The sequence below is a fragment of the Oratosquilla oratoria genome, chromosome 13, assembly GCF_046742065.1.
Source record: "Oratosquilla oratoria isolate Oo_2021 chromosome 13, ASM4674206v1, whole genome shotgun sequence".
NCBI classification, from domain to species: Eukaryota; Metazoa; Arthropoda; class Malacostraca; order Stomatopoda; family Squillidae; genus Oratosquilla; species Oratosquilla oratoria.
The window spans coordinates 29595356-29618790 of NC_134789.1; the positions used below are offsets into that span (position 1 = coordinate 29595356).

The 23435-nt window shown below is 36.5% G+C and overlaps 1 protein-coding gene across 5 annotated transcripts in view; it reads right to left on the reverse strand.

Moving 5' to 3' along the window:
- Positions 1 to 1989: 1989 nt before the first annotated feature.
- LOC143032361 (thiamine pyrophosphokinase 1) overlaps positions 1990 to 23435 on the reverse strand; it is a 56569-nt gene continuing 35123 nt past the window's right edge. For 2 of the 5 annotated variants that reach the window (XM_076196981.1, XM_076196983.1), the window contains exons 4-8: positions 17716 to 17796; positions 17328 to 17526; positions 12572 to 12694; positions 12375 to 12392; positions 10678 to 10844 (exon numbers count right to left, since the gene is read on the reverse strand). In XM_076196981.1, the coding sequence (XP_076053096.1) occupies positions 10678 to 10844; positions 12375 to 12392; positions 12572 to 12694; positions 17328 to 17526; positions 17716 to 17796 (588 nt within the window). Of the gene's footprint in view, positions 6227 to 10677; positions 10845 to 12374; positions 12393 to 12571; positions 12695 to 17327; positions 17527 to 17715; positions 17797 to 23435 lie in introns of those variants that run through there. The other 3 variants (XM_076196986.1, XM_076196985.1, XM_076196984.1) reach the window with 3 other exon arrangements.

The window sequence follows — 23435 nt, forward strand, 5'->3', positions numbered from 1 at the left end:
AGGGCTGCTTATTTCTTTTATATGTTTTATATATTTTACTATGCCATTTTCATCAGGGTTGATGAAAGAGTATTAGGATGGTTTGGACACATGGAAAGAATGAGTGAAGAAAGACTAGTAAAGGAGGTATGGAAGGCAGATGTGGAGGGAGTGAACATGAGGGGACGTCCTAGGATGAAATGGATGGATGGGGTGAAGGGGGCTTTGGGGAAGAGGGGAATGTCTGTTGAGGAAGGACGGGAGAGGACAGAAGACAGGGGTGAATGGAGAATGGTTGTATATGGAAAATGTTGTGATGCATGAGGTGGAATGGACGGGGGAATGGGGGGAGAGGTAGTGTGTGTGAGCAAAAATTTTGACGCAGCCCGAAGGGATTTCTCCCCGTCCTCTCCTTTATATGGGGGGACGGAGAGGGGGGGTCGCCGATTTAATGAAGCGGCCTTGCTGTGGATGTGCTGTGTCCTGCGACACTGCTTCTGACCCAGGGCAGTGGACAGGGTGCAGGGATGACCCGTCATCTAGGAGGTGCTAAGATGGGAGGGAGGGTGGAGGGGTGTGGAGTGTTTTCGGGGATGGAATGGGTGGGAATGATTTTATGCCTTGTCCTTTTTGGCTACCTCCCTGGTAAGGGGGAAAAAGCCTTGGTATATGTATGTATGTATGTACTATGCCATTTTACCAGTTTATGTAAGGGTAGATTAGCTTCTTATACTAGCAAGCCCTGTAAAAGGGTAACAGAAATCATTGGTCGGGACGACCAACGTCAGCTGCCGAGCCCCGTAAGAGGCTGGTAGATAAAGGTAGACAATTGAGTAGATAGAGGGGTAGGTGGAGATTTATGCTAATGTTACGACCAAAGGTTTAAAAACAAAGGCCAATAGAAAGGCCATACACTCTCACCTCTTACTTTTGTAGTCCTATTTGGATTATGATTCTCTTCCATTCCTAATATAATTATACATTTCTTTTTATCTGCTAAGTCTCTCACTATATTCTCCTTCTCTCTCATCACTTTAATACCTGTGTCCTTAGTGTGTTCCTTCATCTGTTGTTTCACTATATCTCTAAATTAAATTTTATTATCCTCCTGAACTTTTCTCCAATGCTATGGACTCTTTATTATTCCTCTTTAATTCCTCATTCTCATCCTTTACTTCTTTTAACTGTCTTTAGTTCTTTCAATTTATTTAGGTTTTGGTTCTCCTTCTTTAGTTCTTCCAGTTTATTAACTCTGTGTGTAATTAGCATGAGTTGGCTGAACCTAACCTCCCATGATTTGTTCATTTTTGTTAGTTTTTCCTCTAGACTTGCTAAGTGGGGGAGGTTGTTGTCTCCTCCCTCATTAAATCCATAGAAATAATTATCTCCACTTTCTATTGAGTTGCTCTTATCTATATTTCTACTTTTGATCCCTTTGCTGACTTCTTCGACTTCACTTGTGTCGTCTGCGCACCTTTTGTTTACCCCCCTTCTGACTTCCGGGGCCTGTTCCTCCCCTTCCTCATTTTCTTCCATTTTTCTCAATAATTCCTCCCCTTCTCCTTTTTCTTCACCTGCCCACTACACCATGAGCTTTTCCCTTCCCTACTAATACAACACAGGTACTCCCTCGTCACTGAAATCCACGAAAATTTCATTTTTTCCAGAGTTCCAATCTTCACAATCTGTCCGACGTGTATGTGTGTGTGTGTGTCTTGCATTTTGTATTTACCTAATTGTAGTATACAGGAAAGTAGCAATGCTCTAATTTTCTAACATTCCTAGACTCAAATTCATGTACAGTTCCAATTATCATATTTAGATTTGAACTCATATATTCCTAAGCCTCACCTTTATGATAGATGTGCAGATTACAAGGCTCTTACATAGGAGTAAGTACCAACCATTCTCATGTGTTGCTCTTTGGAGAATGATTTTCTTCCTTTAGTGTGAACAGTTTATTGATTTTGTTTTGGTGCAGCCTACTATTATACTTAAGACTCTTTGTATTCTTTATTGTAGGCAACTATACAATAAAACCAGCAACCTATGTGATAGTCCTGTGAGATGGACAATGAAGCTGCCCATTTACAAAACCCATAAAACCTCTCGCATCTATCAGGAGATGCAGCCCTAAGGGGCTAGCAATCAGTTTCTGGACTGGGCCCAAGCTCTCTGTTTATCAACTTCAACTGTATTTTATACACTTTTTGACACATAGAGAGCTGAAAATGGACAACTGCTCTCTTTTCCCTACCACTTTGAGCCAGTGACAGAAATATTTCCACACTGATTCAACACTGACAATATTCCAAAGTTTGTTCCCAGAGAGCTCTGTGGGAGGCTTCAAGGACCATCGCCACCCACTGGGTCTGCAGTTTTTCCACTAGTGAAACTCAAGGCAACAACTGGTTGAAGCAGCAAAACTTTTGTTTCATGTGATTCTTATGCATAGTTTGAATACTGTGGTGACTTTTTCCTTCTGTTATCAGAATCCTGTACTTACTATTTGTCTGAACCTCTTCCATTTGTATGCATAAACCACTATTGTCTTTTTCAATTTGTTTCCATGTCTTCATAATGCCCTCCCATCCTACACCAAGAGATGATCTTTCAATGACTTCTGCAATACTGTAGAAGAATAAGATTCCATATAAGTTTTAGTTTTATTCAACAAATCACAACCATTGGATAAAGTCACCTAATTGTGAAACCTATATAACATAATCTTTCTACACTTTTTTATAAATCCTCTAACCTCTACATTTACAAAATATGTATCATGTATTATGACACTTCCAGCACCAAACATTTAACTCAAACTTTACTGTCTTGTAATAAAATATAAATTTCACAACTTTAAACAGCAACAATAGAATGCAAAAATAGCATTTATTTAGCATTTATTTATTTATCTAAATATGTTAATTGCAACAATAATCTCTTCATATTTGTTTAACAAAGGATTACTTAATGACAACTAAATCATTAAACTCATAAGAGAAAACAATAATCAGATCATGAAAATATATATGGTAGACAGAAATTTAATAATATGAATTAAGTACAGTATCACTAAATGCATATAATACACACAAGACAACATGGCAATATGTAATTTTAGTGTCTCATAAAAAGTTTTAATGTAAATGTATTTTTCAAAAACACTAGTGGCCAAATACAGACGCTCCTCTACTTACGTTCATTCGTTTTACATTTTTTTCAATTTTACGTATGAACTAACTGTAAAAGAAAAATTGTAAAAAAAAAAATAATAATCGAGTGAATTTTTTAGTTTAGCGCGCTCTCCGTAGTTCAAACGATACTTACGCATGACGCTGCGTCCATTGTTTACATGGCACAAACGACAGACTGAACGTGCCTTGCCTCATCCTCCTCCTCCCCCTCCTCCTCCACCATCTCAATTTATGTTGCTTGAATTTAATTTATTTGAAATTAATGTTATTATTTTACAATGATATGTGTATAATTAATGATTTAGGGGTGTTTCATAAGATACGGTAATAGAATTTACCGATGTATAGTACAGTAACAATTTACGTTCATTTTCAACTTACGTTCGGCCGTTCGGAATGTAACTAAAACGTAAGTTGAGGAGCATCTGTATTAGTTTATTAATAATAGTATTAAACATCAAAAAGGATGCATTTACAAAATTCCTTGCAAAATGTGTAATAAATTCTACATTGGTCAAATTACCACACCATTATTTATCTTAAGACTGTTTTGCTAGCAGAATTCCAGCAATCTTACTCCTTCACTGCTTCTATCTCCTACACTAAAGTTTCCAATAACACTTTCAAAACCTTATCTATCTGTTCCAACATGTTCATTTAGATCTCATGTGATAAACTCATCTATTTAATCAATCATAAAGGTTCTGCAGATTAGTATAAAACTGTACTTTTTCTTGTAATATTCTTCCCTGTTGAGGGGCATACTCATACAATATTCAATAGCTTACTTTCTATAATTGACATTGACAATTATCTCATTTACTAAATGTAACTTTTCAATAGCATTACTGATACTGTCATAATAATTGCCACTCCATGAAGGGTATTTTCTTCATTTCCTTTGTAAACTATGTGATAACTATTATTAATGATACTATTTCCTTCTACTTTCATTCTTGTTTCAAACATCACTAATTTGTTTATATGTCTCTACAATCTCCTCTTCCTTATTTCTAAGAGTTCCAGTATTTTATGTTCCAAGAAACAATGGTAATTGTTCATTTCCACACCTGGGCATCAACTGAGTGATTTGTCTTAGGTTCCAAGGGAACAATTAAATTTCACAAGCAAGTTAAAATTCACCCTCAGCTGGCTGGGCCTGTTGGGGCCTCTTTGATTTGGTCCACAGCTTCTTATTTGATAACTTGATAATAATCTAGATTACCACTCCTACATAAAATCCCATTAATTCCTTTAGCCTCTCCTATGAGGGGAGAGAATACTCATACTCTGGACTTACTCTTAACTAAAAATGAAAATCTAACGAGAAACATAAATATAAGAGATAGTCAGTACCTGACTTCAGGAGAGCCAATTTTAGAAAGCTGAGAAAATAGTTGGGACAACTGGTTACATCAAAGGCCTGCCCACAGGGCTGACAGGGTGAGGTACGCAGTCAGCCTGAATGTCATTACCACAGCCGGGTGTCCAGACCAGGGTTGGGTCATGGAGGGTGGTATGCAAACCCTGGATAAGGTTACTCACAAGCACGAGGTCAACAGCACAGACTGGATGAAATGTACAGTAACCTGACTGCTTCAATTTTGAATGTGCAAAATAAATCTATTCCCCTTACAACAATAAGGTCAAATACTAATACTGCCAAATGTATGATGGATGTGCTGAAAAATTAAATCAGAATAAAAAGAGGGCTTTACACCAGAATCAAAAACAGGGAAACACACCTTAGACCTAGGTATAACAATATGGCTAGACTGGTTAAAAAGAGCACACACACAGTGAAACACAACTACAAAATTAAGATTACCATACAAGCGAGATCCAACAGAAACGGATTCTTTCATCTCTACAGAACAAAAAATAAGGAAAGGATAGACCCAATGAAAAATAATGAAAATGTCATGTTAGATTCAGAGGAAAAAAATGAGTGAGGTATTTAACAAACATCTTTTCACAGTATTTGCAAAGGATGAGCCAAAATAAGACGGAGGGAAGAGGGTGGATGGGAGTGGAATATGTGGGGATGGAATGGGTGGGATTGGTTTTTATTACTTTGTTTTCTGGCTCCTTCCCTTGTAAGGGGGAAAAAGCCTTTGGTATATGTATGTATGTATTTACAAAGGAGGTTAGATATGGTATCTGACAGTGACCTGATCTTCAGTGAGGATAAGGGAAGTAGACTTACTAACATCAGCATTAGAAAGGCAAGAGTAGTCAAACAGATTGATAGACTTAAAGCTACAAAATCCTTGGGTCCAGACAAAAAAAAATTGAGAATGCTAAAAGAGTGTAAATTTGAAATGTGACCAGTTAACAGAAATATTTAATAAGTCAATAAACATTGGTTTTGTACTTATTTCTTGGAGGAAGGTAAACATTGTCCCTACTTTCAAAAAGGGTGACAAATTGTCTAAGCACAAATACAGGCCAATCAGATTGACATCAGTTATAGGTAAAATGCTTGAATCAATAAGAACTAATAAAATCAGAGATCACATCAAAAGACATAATCATGACTCTCAGCATGGGTTCACCAAGGATAAGTCATGTGTAACTAATCTCCTATCTTTTTACACTAATGTCTACAAAGTGTCAGATAGCAATGCTACTTATGTCAGTATCATTGTATGCTAAGGATTAATGCTACAATTTTATCCTCTTTTCCCAGAGAACAAGAGTTAATATATAAAATTCATGTGAAAAATCTATCACATCTATTTTCAATACTTCACAGCCACAATCACTTATATAAATCATTTGTCACTGTAAACAAAATGGGAATCAATAACAACAATTTAACAAAAATTCATTAAATATATAATGAAAGACTTAACCAAATCTGTAAAAGATGGTATCAGATCAGAGGGACTAACGGCTCCTTCCAACCAAAAATTGAAAGAAACATACAGAGATGGTGGAATCAATTACCTGTTAACCTTGGTTTATCTTGCAGGAGACCCACAGCCCCCAGGTAACTGGCCGCAGCTACTGATTTGGTCCATAAATCACTGAAGAGACAAGATTTTGCACTGCTTTCCCAAGAAAGTGAGAGAAGGGCAGTGTAAAACTAAGTATTCAGTGTCTTCTATATGAAGGTTGCATTTTATGTAATTAAGGGTCTGTTGCCAAGACAATTCTATGTTGATACTATTTTCTATATATATATACAAAATGGGCTCTTTCTCCTTTTAAGTAAAGTAGCCAGTCAAGGCATTCACCCTCCTTTCACCCAACCCATACCCATCCAATAACACCCCTTTATTTTATATATATATATATATATATATATATTTTAATCTTGTTCCTTGTGGATCAAGAACTATCCCTGTCCCCTGTGTGTGTGTATGTATGTATATATATATATATATATATATATATATATATATATATAAATATATATATTTATTTATTTATATATATATATATATTTTTTTTTTTTTTTTTTTCATCTTGTTCCTTGTGGATCAAGAACTATCCCTGTCCCCTGACTAATGCCTAATGTCAAAAGTAATGCAGCACAACACACCACCTCCACAACAGAGCCCAACAGCCAAATCTGGTTTATCACTATCATTTTATTATGTGGTAACCCTACCTCATAAACTCACAAGTAATTAGTGAAGATGAGAAATCCCTTCAGAATGCATCAATCTACAGAAGGAATCTTCAGTTTATGATGGTCTCGACTTCGCTGTTTCATGGTTATAATGCTGGTAGTGCTTATCCATGTATATTCCCATTTTCTTATTTTCTATTTACTATATATGTCAACATACAAGTCAATCTGGCACATAAGTTGACCCCTAAAATTCATATATTTGCCAGATAAGACAACCCTAAGAATAAGGCACCCACCATTTCTCAGCCCTATTGTATGGAAAGAAAAGACTACATTACCTCATAAATATATGGTAATTTAAAGGATATTAACTGGGTGCTTAGCCTAAGCCAGTCAACTATAACTACAAGTCTTTACTGTATGTCCAATATGTATTTATTTATTTTTTCTATGAGTACAGTGGGTTTTTTTTTCATAGATTATGACTTTACAGAACTATAGTATTAGTGTAGATGAGAAACATACTATAGGCTGGTTCTGACTTATGCCAAAAATTGGTTTGACATGGCATAGGAACAGAATTCTGTCATAACTTAAGGACCCTCTGTAATTGATTTACAACCATTTTCCACTTACACCTATCTCTTGTCCTCTCCCTTCCCTGCTCAACAGACACTCATTTCACTGAAGGCCCTCTTCAACCCATTCATCCTGGAAAAAGATTTTGCAGTACCACACAAAATGTCAACATGGAAATTGGAAAAAGTATGACTTATAGGAAACACACTGGAATGGATAAAGAATTTCCTGAGAAATAGGCAAATGCAAACAATAGTGAAAGATAAAATCTCAAGATTGGACTTGCTACTCACCAAGGTCCCAGACAGTATTGGCTACCTAAAATATTTTTGTCTTGTAGGTAAAAATGATCAAAAGTAAACTTAAGACTATTCAAATTGCAGACTTAAAAGTAGATGATAACGGACATGAAATAGCAACCACCAATAAGGAAAGGGCTGAGGTCCTATCAGACTTTTTTTCTAGGTTATTTACATGATAGCCAGAAGGAGAGTTGCCTTCAATACCAGTTTACAACTTTGATAAACCACTTCATGATACAGTGGCCGCGAAAAGTTTGGGCGCAAAATTATAGGAGCCCAAACTTTCCGCTAAACTCAAAACATGCGAAAAATACAACTTTCCGCCCAAACTTTTCGCTATTTTTTAATGCTAGCGTTTGTACCCGTATTTACCCGAGACAATACGCACTACTTGGCAACTCTGTTTAGGCGCACTGGATGTCACGTGGAGTCAGTTTCTAAACATCTCTCACGGGGAGTAGTCTTTTTTTTGCGGTGGTCTCTGTTTTTGTGCCTTGATATCTCCGTAATGGGAAGTGGTAAATGGGAATTGGAGTGCGTCAAGTGCAAAAGTGGACCAAGAAATTTCGAGACGGAGGAAGTGACATCATTCCTACTCCAAAGCATCGCTCTGGTCGGCCAAGGAAGATATCAAATCGTACTTCTACGGTTATTAGGAGGCAGTTAGATAAAAATCCAACGCTCACAGCTCGAAAACTGAAAGAAAATAACCCTGCACTGCTGCATGATGTGTCTGTAAGATGTATTTCTGATCATTTAGCCAAAGATTTACAATACCGTAGTTGCTGTGCTAAAGTTCTTCCCCTCCTAAGTGCAAAAAACATACGTGATCGCACAGCATTTTGCAAGAAATATAAGGACTGGTCCTTAGAAGACTGGGAACGAGTATTGTGGAGTGATGAGTCAACGTTTGTGGTGTCGTCGGGCTGCAGGTCGAAGCGTGTGAGGCGCCCCAGGGGGTCTGACCCTAATGACCCTCGCTATACAGCTAAAGTGGTGAAACATGCTGCAAGTGTTATGGTGTGGGGATGCTTTGCATTTGGTGCAATTTAGTGTTTCTTGCACAAAATGAGAGTGTAAATCAGCACACTTATTTCGAGTTATTGTGTGATAACCTGCCTGAAAGTTTTGAAAAGTGCAATGCTAGTTGGTTTATGCAGGACGGAGCTCCTGCTCACACAGCTCGGTCTGTTACCCAATGGTTAGAAGACTGTGGTGTTGATTACTTCAAAAAATGGCCTGGAAATTCTCCAGACCTAAATCCCATTGAGCACGTATGGCATATAATTAAAAAATAGCTTCAAGATCGTGACGTCTCCACTGTAGCTAAGCTAAAAACAGAAATACAGGATATTTGGGATAATATTATTCCTCAACACGTACAAAACCTGGCAAGATGCATCCCGGCACGTTTGGAGGTCATAAAGCTTAAAGGAAAATCGCTTGGTAAATAAGGTATGTAATAAGCCATTTATAGGTCTTTAAATGATTATTTAAATGTCACAAGTGTTTACATTTGTGTCTCGTTAATTACGCGCCCAAACTTTTCGCGGCCACTGTATATATGTGACAGAGATGGATGTATGTCAAAAGCTTGAGGCCCATACAATATAATTACAAAAGTACTAAAGGAACTCAGAATAATATAAGTGAAGTGCTAGATTTAAATATGACATCCCTCTCCATCAGGGAAGGAAGATTACTTGAAAAATGGAAATCAGCTAATGTGAGTACCATATATACTCGCATATAGGTTGCACTTTTTTAACTAAATATTTTGCCAAAACCAGGGGTGCGACCAATCCACTCAACATTAATGGGAGACAGCACTAATCTGTCACCAAAGTTGTAACAATTAGCAATTTCAAGGTGTCAACGACACGGATTTTCAATGGTGTTCGCACAATATGCATCAAAAAGCTTTTCAAGCCTTTTGTATGCATAAGATATATATATCAAAGGTTCCTACCAACTTGCTGCTTTAAAATGAACTACTGGTACTAGAAAATCGTAAAATATTCTCTTTTCCAACTTTCATATGTTTTATAGTGTTTATAAACAATGCGACCTTGACCCTTTGTTTCCCTTACATTACCGTACATCACCTGTTTCACTCATGGCTGCATTTCTATATGTGCACGAATTATGTTTTCATAGCATAATGTAACATTCCATAACATAACTTAAACTTATGATTTTCTTGATAAAATTAGATTATTATTTTTGTAAACTTCCATTAGGCCTACTGTACTGTTTGATCTACAGTAGATCACATGGAGTTTTAGGTCTAATAACTGCAAGCCCTAATCATGAGTACCAGTAAGAGAAAGAGCTATGAAGTAGGTTTTAAGCTGAAAGTGGTGGTTTACATAGAAGAACATGGAAACAGATCTGCAGAAAGGGAGTTTGGGGTTTCAGAAAAGCTAATGAGGGTATGGAGAAAGCAGAAAGATGAACTTAAAGAAATTTTCTTCTATACTGTTGTGCTGTATAGCATCCAGTTGACAGTTAAACTCTATTGATTCTTTTTTTGGTCAAGTTGACTATAATGTTTTTTGCGCAAGTGCATTTGTTTACGATTATAGTTTTAGAAATGCAACCGTTGTTTATGTAAGTTTGCATTATGTGCATGTGTGACAGTCAGGCAATCTACATGTGTTCTAATATTAAAATTTTGTGAGAAAGTTTTGAAATAAAGGTAAATATCTGATCATTTTTATGTTTGAATGGGTCTTGTAAATCACCAGATTATAGTGTGACCTTATTCATGGGTCAACAGCAAATAAGCACTTTGACAACCACAAACTAGCCATGAAACCTATTCACTGGTGCAAACTACATGTGAGTATATACAGTAGTATATACAAAAAGTGGATCAAATCTGATGCCAGTAACTCTGCCAGTGAGCTTGACATGTATTCTTTAAAAGGTTCTAAAATCCATTCTGAGGGACCATATCATGCATCATAAGTCACACAATATGTTATTTTTCTACAGACAGTTTGGGTTCATACCAGGGAGATCTACAATACTACAACTTCTACAGGTGGTCAACAAATGGTCCAGAACTATTGATGAAGGATGGTAAACAGATGTAGTTTATATAGATTCCCAAAAGCATCTCATAAAGTGCCTCATCAATGACTACTGAAGAAGCTAGCTGGGTATGGAGTTGGCAGTAATATTCTTTGATGGGTTTCTGCATTTCTGTTGGAAAGGAAGCAAAGAGTACAAATCAATGGAACCTTCTCAGAATGGAGAGAAGTTTGTATAGTGGAATTCTCCAGGGAAGCATTCTTGGACCAGTGCTTTTTGTCATTTACATCAATGACTTGCCTGTGAGTGTATGGTCAGACATATATTTATATGCTGATGATACAAAAGTTTACCAGGAAATAAAAACAAGAGGACAGAGACATACTCAAGACTTAGACTCCCTGCAAGAATGGTTGAGGCTATGATTGATGCCCCTTCACCCACAAAAGTGCAGATGTATGAAGATACACAGTAGTTTTAAACAGTATATTGCAGGCAACAAAGAAGTGAGGTTGTAACTACAGTGGACTGAACCTTTAAGGAGAAGGACGTTGGAGTTAAGACAATCAGAAAACTTACTTTTGAGAAACACATACAAGAGAAGGTGAACAAAGCCAACAGAATTATGGGTACAATACAGCTAATTTGAACATTTAGATGTGGCAACATTTAAGACATCAAATCAACTGCACACCCCCACTTGGAATATGTTCAGTCAGTCTGGTCACCAGATAAGAAAAAGGACATCAGAATACAGACGCTCCTCAACTTACGTTTTAGTTACGTACCGAACGGCCGAACGTAAGTTGAAAATGAACGTAAGTTGTTACTGTACTATACATCCGTAAATTCTATTACCGTATCTTATAAAACACCCCTAAATCATTAATTATACACATAACATTGTAAATTAATAACATTAATTTCTAATTAATTAAATTCAAGCAACATAAATTGAGATGGTGGGGGAGGAGGGGGATGAGGATGAGGCAAGGCATTATCAGTTTGTCGTTTGTGAAATGTAAACAATGGACGCAGCGTCATGCGCAAGTATCGTTTGAGCTACGGAGAGCGCGCTAAACTAAAAAATTCACTCAAATTTTTATTTTTTATTTTTTTTTACAGTCATTTCAAACGTAAAATCGAAAAAACGTAAAACGAATGAACGTAAGTAGAGGAGCGTCTGTAGTAGAAAATGTGTTGTATAGAGCCTCTAAGATGGTACCAGGATTACAAAATCTATGTTATGAAGAGAGATTAAAGAGACTAGACCTCCCAACAATGGCATATCAGATGGCAAGGAGAGATGGTAGAAGTATACAAGACCTTGAATGAATTATATGACCTGGACAAATCGGGGATTAAGTATTACACTAGCAGACACATCTGGTTGAGGTCAACTGGGGGAGGACACAGAATCAGAGCCCTTACTTATCCAAGCTGGAAGTGATCTAGAAATATAGATCATAGGACTTATAACCAATATCTATGTAAGGTTATGTAAAGTAAGGTAAGGTAAAACACTCTTGGGACAAACAAGTCACATTAGCCTGTCTCCATTTGAGTCACCACCCAACAATGAAAGAAATAGAAAACAGACATATTCCCAAGGTACATACACACCAATCAAGACAGCACAATCTTTCATTGCCCAAACAATACTACAGACAACAGTCCAATCTATGAGATACAACTAGTTACCTTGGGGTTGCATGTCTCCTGTAAGAGAACCAAATGAAATATTTGACATTCATAAATCCATTCATGACAAACTTAAAAGATGTATGATCTTTGCCTTCCTGTACATTACACAAAGTACATATCATTTCTCTCACTTTGAAGTACCGCGACCACTTCATATTCCTAAACAACTCCATTCTAACATGAAAGGACCTTACCACTCATAAAGCCCATGGTCCATATAATAGGATGGGAAGTCCATACCTGTACCTGGCCATTACCTGTGAGATCATAGGTGTTTGATGTGCTAACCAATTTTCCAAAGGCCATTTCCATCTCACCTACAAGAGAAATGAAACACTTAAGTAACAGATGTCAACTTTTCAATTTCCCCTATAAATGTTCTTCTATGACTAAAACATTATGTATTTTTTGGATTCTACAAACCCATTCAAAGCAGCATACTTAATCAGTCACTCACAGAGGAGATACTATATTACTATATGGGTAAGGTAAGAGTTTGGCAATGAGGTGCTCCGTGTCTTCAGTGTGGTGATTGTATCTCAGGCAATTTGTATTTATGGCTAAGTTATTGTGTTTATATTGTTTTAAAGCTGGACAGTGGCTTGATTGTAGATTTACTAGCATGGTTCTTGCTTTTCATGGGAGGGATTTGTCAGTAAGGCCAATATCTGAGGGAGTCTGGTGGAGTAGAGGATTTGGTGGTTAGTCTCAGTGTTTTTTTCTGACTTGGAAGTGTATGTGTTTCTGTATGGACAAACTGCATAATTCATATATCTATAAAACTTATGATAGGATTGACAGGAAGGCATTGTGGAAGGAATTACAAATACATGGGACTGAGGTAAAGCTGTTGAGGAAAGTCAAAAGCTTTAACATGAATTTTAGAACTTGTGTTAGAGATAGGAATGGTAAGAGTGATTGGTTTGAAATGAATGTGGGGTTGTGCTTGGGTTGTGTTATGTCACCATGGTTGTTCAATGTATATATGGATGGTGTAGTACAAGAAGTATATGCAAGGGTGGCAAGCAGGGAATTGGAGATGGTTTGTGAGAGCGGAAGTGGGATGTGAGACAGTTGCTGTTTGCTGATGACACTGTCAGCAATGTAGTTTGGCAAAGTATGTGATAGGAGGAAGTTAAAAGTGAACATGGGTAAAAGTAAGGTGATGAGATGCAAAAGGGGTGAGCATGGTAGAGTTGGAGATAAGTTTTAGAGGAAAGAGGCTAGAGGAGGTGGATAGTTTTAAGTATTTATGGTCACATGTAATAGGGAATGGAGAAGTGGGGTTGTAGGCAAAGTTCAGAGTGAAGGAAGCAAGTAAATGTGTTAGGGGAATGAAAAGTGTCATGAGAAATAGGTATCTGGGGATGAACACAAAGAGAAGACTATATGAAGGGGTGATTGTGCCTACAACTTCCTTACAATATAAGGAAGACAAAAAGAAACTCAAATGCTACTGTGGAGGTTACAAGAATCTATAGAGCAAGAAATGAGGAAGTAAGGCAAAGCAGGGGTGAAAAATGAGCTGACAGATAGGGTTGATGAAAGAAAACTAGGAAAGATGAGAAGTGTGCAAGGAAGAGGTGGGTGAAGCAAACATTTTGCTCCTTTACAATCTTCTGGAACTTTTCCTTCTTTCAATGAACTGCTTATTAGACTAAGTATTTTGTCTATTAGTTCGTTTCTGCATTCTCTCAAAATCCAGTTTGCAATTTCATCTGGTCCATGTGATTTTCTAATATCAAGATTACTCAAGTGATTAATTATTTATTTCCTTGTTACTTCTATCTCTTTCATAGGGGGGGAATTTCTCCTGCTTGACATCTCTAAGTTGTATGTTCTCCCTCGTAAACACCGATTTAAAATGCTTGTTCATAATTTCTGCCATTTCTATTTCCTCTGTGTATTCAACTCCTTGTCGTGGTTTCACTAATTTTTGTTTGTTTTCGGTTTGTTGTTTACAAATCTACAAAATAGTTTGGGTTGATCTTTACATTTTTCTATGACATCCTTTTCATATTTTCTGTTTTCTTCTCTGTGCACTTGTACATATTGATTTCTGTAACTAGTATATATTTTCCATTTTTCAGGTCTTTTGTCTTTCTTCCATTTTATCCAAGCTTTATCCCTTTTGTTTTTTAACTCCCTACATCTTTTGTTGTACCAACACCACATATCCTTTTTCTTGTTTTTGTCTTGGAACATACTTTTCCACTCCTTCTTTATAAATATTTGTCAAAATATTCAATTTGTCTTCTACTGTTGTTTCCTCCTTGTGTATCCTTTCCCAGTCTACTTTAAAAAAAAAAAAAATTCTCTTACTTTATAAAAAAAAAAATTCCCATACATCAATCTTCCCTTTCTATATTGTCCATTTTTTTCATGTATGTTTCCTCATTTAGTTCCAGGTCAACTAATATGTGGTCACTTTTACTTATTGGTGTCTTGTATTCAATCTTGTCCACCACTTCAGGTCCAGTCTCGATGGTTCTTCCTCATTTCTATACCTCGTATTCTCTTGTATCCATTGCATCATTGTATGTACTATAATCATATCATGTAGTACATTTCCCCATGGGTCATCTCCACCCTTCACTGTCATCTCTTCCCAGCAGATTTATTTACAATTAAAGTCACCCATTATAACTATTCTTCCTTCATCTTCCATTATCTCATTTAGTGTTATCATTGTGCCTTCTAACATATTTTTGTGTTCTCTCTCTTCCCACGAAGCTATTTAAGAAGGCACATAATTGACCACAAACTTCCTGCTCTTCTTGTCCCTGTCCTCTATTTCCATCATAATCATCTCCACTTTATTCTTTCCATATGTAACAGTCCTCACATTTATAACCTTCTTAGTCAGGAACATAACTCCACCCCTTTGTTTTACCTCTCTGTTTCTAATCCAATATTTATATACACCATGTCCTACACTGCTGGGTGGTAATGGACTTTTCAATTTTGTCTCTACAATTCCCATTATGTCAGGTTCTTTTTCCTTCATGTAATCATTCAGTTCATTCAAGCCTGTTATCAAGCCATCTATATTTGTGAAAGACACTTTTAATTTTCTGTTACCTCCAGCCTGTTTTCTGTTTCCCTTCCATTTTTCTCTTCTATGTACCATTTCCTCACTTTCATATCCACTACTCTCAAATAGAATTTCTCTTTGACTCTGTTCTGTTCTCGTTTTTTTTTTCTTAGCTTCTATTCTTTTTGTTTTCTCTTCCTCTCCTCTTTATTCATCTCTTTATCCATACTAGTTTATACTTATCACTTTTTGCTAGTTTCCGTTTTTGATAAGATATTCTCTGCAGTCATTTGTGACCTGAATTTAACCTTAATTGGTCTGGTCTTGTCTATATTGTATTTCCCTAGCCTATATATTTCAATTTCTTTCCCTATTTCTTGTTCATCTTCTTGAACTACTTTTAATACAATATTTACTTTTTCTTTCTCCTCCTTTACTTTTGTAGTCCTATTTGGATTATGCTTCTCTTCCATTCCTAATATAATTATACATTTCTTTTTATCTACTAAGTCTCTTACTATATTCTCCTTCTCTCTCATCACTTTAATAAATGTGTCCTTAGTTTGTTTCTTCATCTGTTGTTTCACTATATCTCTAAATTCAACTCTGTTACTCTCTTGTACTTTTTTCCAACCTTTTACCTCTTTTACTATAGACTCTTTATTCCCTTTATTATTCCTCTTTAATTCCTCATTCTCATCCTTTACTTCTCTTAACTGTCTTTTTTAATTCTTCTATTTCTTTAGTTAGATTTTGATTTTCCCTCTTTAGTTCTTCCAGTTTATCAACTCTTTGTGTAACTAGTGTTAGTTGGTTAAACCTAACCTCCCATGCTTCATTCATTTTTTTTAGTTTCTCCTCTAGACTTACTAGTCAGGGGAGGTTGTCATCTCCTCCCTCATTAAATCCATAGAAGTAATTATCTCCTCTTTCCATTGAGCTGCTATTATCTATATTTCTACTTTTAATACCTCTGCTCACCTGTTCGACCTCGTCTGTGTCATCTGCACACCTTTTGTTGACACCCCTTCTGACATCTGGGGCCTGTTCGTCTCCTTCCTCATTTTCTTCCATTTTCCTCAATAATGTCTCCCCTTCTCCTTTTTCTTCACCTGCCCACTACACCATGAGCTTTCCCCTTCCCTACTAATACAACACAGGTACTCCCTCATCGTTGAAATCCACAAAAATTGCATTTTTTTCCTGGAGTTCCAATCTTCGCTGTCAATCTGACGAATGTGTACATGTGTATTTACCTTACTGTTATGGAACAAATTGCTAGGTGCAACAATGTAATTCAAACAATTAGACCCAGCCATCATGTAGCTTTGAACATGGATCCCTCTGAGTGCAATTCCCACATGTTACCACTTCATCCCTCAGATCATACAAAAGTTTCGAAACCTGATACAAAATCTTGTACCCAGGGTTGGGCCAACTGAAATCTACAGCCCTGAAGCCCATTTTTTTTATGAAACCTGATGACACCAAAGAGCATGGTCAGTAACAAGTTTTTATTTGCTTCACTGTCATAACTATTAACAAATCACTAGTAGCAGCAATATAATTCAAATAATTTGGCCCGGCCATTGCACAGCTTTGAACATGGGTCCCTCTAAGCACGAGTCCCATGCATAACCAATTCATCACTAAGATCATACAAAAGTTTCAAAACCTGATACAAAGTCTTGTACCCAGGGTTGGGTTACAACAGCCTGAATTTCACTTTGTTATGTAAAATTGAATTTTTTTCAGAACAAGTATTCATTATCCAATCTGTTGATATGGCAGACTATTCATTTATGAGGACCCCAATGTGTACATATCAATGGCCTCTTATCTTTTAAGAGGGGTGGCCATGTTGAGCCTATTATTAACAACTAAATTCAGATTGATTTACTATAACAGCAACTTACTTAAATTCCATTTCAGCCCTTTGGTTGAAACAGTGGCAGGATGGCCAAGTGGAACTAGAGCACACCAAGCTTCTTCTGGACGAGGTGTTACCCTCAAGTTTGATGGAATGTGTATGACATGTTCCATTTTTGATGACAGCAACCATGTCATAGTCCATTGGCTAATAAGTACAACTGGGACAGGAAAAGTGTCTTGCACCTGAAGAACATTTTTTCTATCTCTTAAGATCAAATAACACAAAAATAGTAATAAACATACATTAACATACCAGTATATCAAAAATTATATAAGCATTACCAATAAATATATAATACATTAATATAATTCATGAGACACATATTACTATATAGATATGCGAAGAATTTGCACAGCTAAAAAAATAAATACCTTGTATAAAGTATTCAAGTGAGCAAAAGAATGGTCAAAACGATTATTTTTGCAACTGACCACTGCCAGAACATGGGAAACCTGTTGTACAAAAAAAAATAATAATGAATATGATAAATATAATATAATTAAATTAAATGTAATATAAAACAAATCAATACATAATACATAAAATAAAAATAAAACACATCTCAGAAATGTAGGAGAGAGAAACACAGAGTATGGGATCCAATATATTTGACGTTTCGCCTAGCAGGGCTTCTTCAGAAATAACAGTTGAGAAACATTTTACTCCTTATGTAGCCCGAGTTTGCAGGGAGAAACAAACATAAAAATGGTGTACACCATTTTCATGTTTGTTTCTCCCCGCAAACTCGGGCTATATAAGGAGTAAAATGTTTCTCAACTGTGTTATTTCTGAAGAAGCCCTGGTGGGCGAAACGTCAAATATATTGGATCCCATACTCTGCGTTTGACCTCTCTCCTACAGTGTTGTTGCAGTCGTTGCTGGTTTTACACATCTCAGAAAACTTTATTTCTTAATCTTATACATACTGAACAGTTTACTGTACTTTACTGCATGTTACTTTAAGACTGCCCCACAGAGAGGAATCATCCATCAAACCAGCATCCAAAGCAGCCCACTGGATTCCCACCTCCACCAATGTGTGGCCCAAAGAGATCAGTTCATTGTCTTTGGAATAGGCCCATTGTTTATTCACTTTCAAAACACCCCCATTTCTTGCTATTTTATGATTTTTCCATTTTCTTTTGTCTGGGAGAACTACTCACAGACTGGTTCCCTCTTTTTTTTTCTCCATGCTGTGACAGTGAATCCCATCCCTTTACAATCAATCAATATGTTGCCTATGATCTTTCTTGCGGAAGACATGTGGCCTTCAGGAAACAGCAACAGCCTCTGGGTGGGACCATAGGTCACTTAGGAATAGACATTGTGTGGCTGTCTGGGGACTGTTAATATGGGGCTTGTTTAGTGATCTGAGTATGTATGCTCCTTTATGTGGCACAAGTGGCAGGATTTCACAAATGCTTGAGTTGCATGCTGCTGGTATCCCTCTGCTGTGCCCTGCTGGTGACACCTGTGAAATACAGTGTGATGGGCGTGCAGCACTCAGGATTCCAATGCAGAACTGTGCTTGTGCCACTTTCATGTGGTGCTCTATGAGGAAGACTTCAGTTTCTGCACACAGGCAGCCAGCTAAGGCCCTCCTGCACCTGATGGGAACTGTGTTGGTATGCCTACACTCAGAATGCCATTCAGCATTGGAGAAGTGCCAATGCAGAATGGGCCTGGCCACATATTCAAGCTGCCCAGATGCAACTGTCACATGAGATACAGAATACTTCATACTATGGTACCTCACATCAACAGTACTGATGCAAAAACTCAATATACCTTCCTTGAGTGATTCATGGTCCTGCCTGGGGGCTTTTGCCAGTTACCTGAAGGCTGCAGGTCTGCTGCAAGAGAGACCAGGGGTAACAAACTGATTGACTGATCTACTTGAACAACTACAGACACTTCTCTACTTATGAATATTTGACTTCTGAACTTTCAGACATACAAATAAAACCTCAACCTTACTTTACCAGTTTCTAAGGTAAGAAAATCAATATTAAAGTATCATCATTACAATTAATTTTTATTTTAGGTATCATAGGTTATGTGTCTTAGATTAAGAAGACATGTATTGACTTTATATTACACTTATGCATGTTGATTTGAGTACCCTTATAATGATGTTGAATAACGACTTACAAACATCTCAAGTTATAAATTGTCATTCAGAATGTAACTTGTTCGTTAGTCAAGGAGTGTTTGTACAACATACCCCTACAACAATTCAATCAATCAGTCCATTACCCCAAAGGTCTCTCTTACAGGAGACCCACAGCTCCCAGATAACCTGCAACAGCTAACAGATCGGCCCACAAGTCACTCATTGATGAAATATTATGTTATTGTTTGAATATAGAAGGTACAGAGCAGTGTAAGATGGGCTGTAAGCATCCTCTATGTGATTTTTTTTTTTTTATTAAGTTGGTTGTGATACAATCAGATGGGTGAGTAAGGCTGAGGGGTCTTGCCTAGAACTGTATCCCTATCATTTTCACATGATATTCTATGGTGAGATTTTTGGTTTCTGTGTGCAGGTGTTCTCCCGGGATGATTATGAAAGTCTATGTATAATGGCAGGGACTAACAACAAGAACCTAAATATAGTGGTCCTGCAAGATGGACATAGAAGCTGCCCATTTTCAAAGTCCATCAACCCCTCACCTCTATCTGGAGGCGCAACCCTAAGGGGCTTACACTCAGTCTCTAGACTAGGGCTGTAGTGTATTCAGATTAAAACAATGTTTAGGTTCATGGCGATATGCACCTTTTGCTTTTGTTTTGTTGAAGTTTTCATGTACACTTTGAGTGCCATGATGTAAACAGAGACAGTGTAATATAGAGTGTTGTAATTTATGGATATTTACAAAGAAACTGATTGGCACACATGGAAAAACTAAGATACTACAATGGCAACAAAGATCAAAGTGTTTTTTCTGGTGGTTTAGACCAGAAAACAGTGGTAAACACACCTAGTGTGGGTACCACAGCCTCCTTCAATTACGTGCACTGACACCTGGGTTTTAGGCTATGCTAAGGATGACCACACAAAGTGTAGGTGCCTTTACTTATATTGCTTGCTGTTACACAACACCAGACATCACCCATTCTCATTAGTTTATTTTTCTCCTATTAGAGAGGAGAAGGGTTTATGATTACCTAAAGTTGTCTGAAAGTTCTGATAACCAAGAAGCTAGACCAGTTTTAAAGATGGCAACTTCCATAAAGATTAGACCGTTTAACCCTGAGGAACTCCCTTTTGATGTCTTCTTGGCTTTGTCTGAAGTACATGTAGCAATGCAGGATATAACTGATGCTGACAAGAAGAAAAATCAACTGTTTGTTTGCATAGGCACAAAAATGTTTGGAATTTTAGCAAACTTGACTGCACCAGACATACCAACTAAAAAGACATATGATGAGCTGATTGAATTAATGAAAAAACACTTCATTACAAAGCCATCATATCACTTAAGTTTGTGTTTTTTTCAACAATGGTATAAAGTTGAAAAAGAAACTGTGAAAGAGCTCTACGCAGACCTGAAGAGACTGGCTAAGAATTGCAACTTGATGAAGAACCATACTTCAAATATCTACTTGCCAAAGGCCTGAAACTAGAAGCATTGACACCTTTAACACTCCTAGAATACATTCTGTTACTTGAAAAAGCTCACATGGGGGACAGAGAGATGGCTAATTCCAGTTCATCAGGCAAACCTGTGCATAAAGTGCATAGCAAGACTACGTCAAAGTGTAAGCATCGTGGTTTCCCGCATCCAAGTTCTGCTTGTAGGTTTAAAGACTTGGAATGTCACTTTTGTGGTCGCCAGGGTCATTTAGAAAAAAATTTTATATTTAAGCAAAACAATGCATACAAACAAAATAGCTCTAAAAGTATTAAAAATAAAAACGTAAAATCAGTTTCTGAATCTGAACCAGTGCATGAAGATGAGTTAGAACATCAGTATTGTGATTATAATGTTGTTGATAAAAGTATGTTGCTGAAAGTTTCTTGTAATTGTATAAAATCTGTTGAACCAGAAATGTACAAGTTTGTGTTAAATGATAAATCTATACCTTTAGAGATAGATTCTGGTTCGTGTGTTTCACTGTTGGGTGACAATTGGCTAAAAGTACTAAATGTTAAAATGACTCCGTCTTCCAAAGAATTGACTGGTTATGGAGGTCATCAAATAAAGGTAAAATGTCAAGTTGATCTTGTAGTAAGATTTAACAACTATAGTACAAAGCATAGATGTTTTGTCAATGATTCACACTGTAATGATTTATGTGGTAGAGATCTAATGAACAAAGGCAATAAGGTCACAGGTTTAGATGAAGCTTTGAAAGTGAACTCAGTAAATGGCATGAATGTTTCTGACAATCCTAAACAACTTTTGAATAGTTATAAAATAAATAAAGATTTACCTATTAAAGGAGTTGAAATTAAAATATATATGAAAAAATGTGCTACTCCTAAATTCATCAAAGTAAGGCAAGTGCAATTAGCGCACAAAGAGTTAGTTGATATTGCTGTACAAGAGCTTTTAGACGATGAAATCAAAGAACCTGTATCTTATAGTGATTGGGCTTCACCCATTGTACCAGTTTTGAAAGATTCAGGTAAAATAAGAATCTGTGCTGATTTTAAACATTTAAATAGTCAAATTAATATTGAGAAATACCCATTGCCTAGGCTTGATGAAATGTTGGCTACAGTTGGAGATAATAATGTGTTCTGTAAGCTCAATTTGTGTAATGGATATTTGCAAATAAAGATTTCTGAAGACCAGAAATACCTTGTCATCTCAACTGAAAAGGGATTGTTTAAATACAAAATATTGCCTTTTGGACTGGCATCAGCGCCGGGACTTTTTTAAAAGTACATATCACAGTTATTAAGTGGTATTGATGGTTTAATTATTTATCAAGACAACATCCTTATCTGTGCCCAGTCAAGAGAAGACCAAAGTAATAAAGTTAAGGTTGTTTTGAATAAATTGACTAATGCTAATGTCAAGTTAAATCTGGAAAAATGTGAGTTTAATAAGACTGTAACTGATTTCCTTGGTTATGTGATTTCTGGAGAAGGCTTATCTCCATCACCAAATAAAGTTAAAGCTATCCTCAATGCTCCTGTACCAAAAAACTTGCATGAGCTACAGTCATTTCTTGGATTAGTCACTCACTATAATAGATCTATCCTAAGTTTTCTGAAAAAAATTCACCACTCTATGATTTAACAAAAACCAGTGTCAAATTTGTGTGGTCAAAAGAGTGCTAAGTAGCTTATAATGTCTTTAAAGAAGCTTTATGTAAATATGTTTTATCATGCTTTACTGGGAAGTCAAAATTGATTCTAGAATGTGATGTTTCTCCAGTAGGTGTAGGTTGTGTATTGATAATAGTTAAAAATACTGTTGAAAAACTTATTGCATTTGCTAATAAAAACCTTACTTCTGCTGAGAAAAATTACTCATAGACTGACCAGGAAGGGCACTAGTGTTTGGTGTCACAAAGTTTAAACAATATCTATTAGGTAGGAATTTTGAGTTGAGAACTGATCATAAACCATGGCTTTGATTGTTTGGAAAAAACAAAGCAATTCCAATAAATTCAAATGCAAGATTAATCAGGTGGTCTGTTTTGTTGTCACAATATAGCTATGATCTTGTTCATAAAAATGGTAAAAACAATGTAGTTGCTGATGCCTTGAGTACATTACCTATTGATGATTGTATCAATTCAGGTACACCAGTGGAATATGTGAAACTTATAGAAAATTTCAATGCTTTTAACTTTTCTTTTGAAACAGTGCAGAAAATGACAAAAGAAGATCCTGTACTGAGTAAATTAATTTCTCTTGAAAGATTTGGATGGACTAACAATTCAGTTGTTTATAAAGAATATTCTCATGTTAAAAATTATTTATCCATTCATAATGGTGTTTTTCTGTTTAAAAATAGAGTTATTGTTCCATCTGCCTTAAGAGCTAAAGTGTTAGAGCTACTGCATTCCAGTTATAATGGAATTGTAGCAATGAAAGCTGAAGCTAGAGAAAACATTTGGTGGCTCAGGCTTT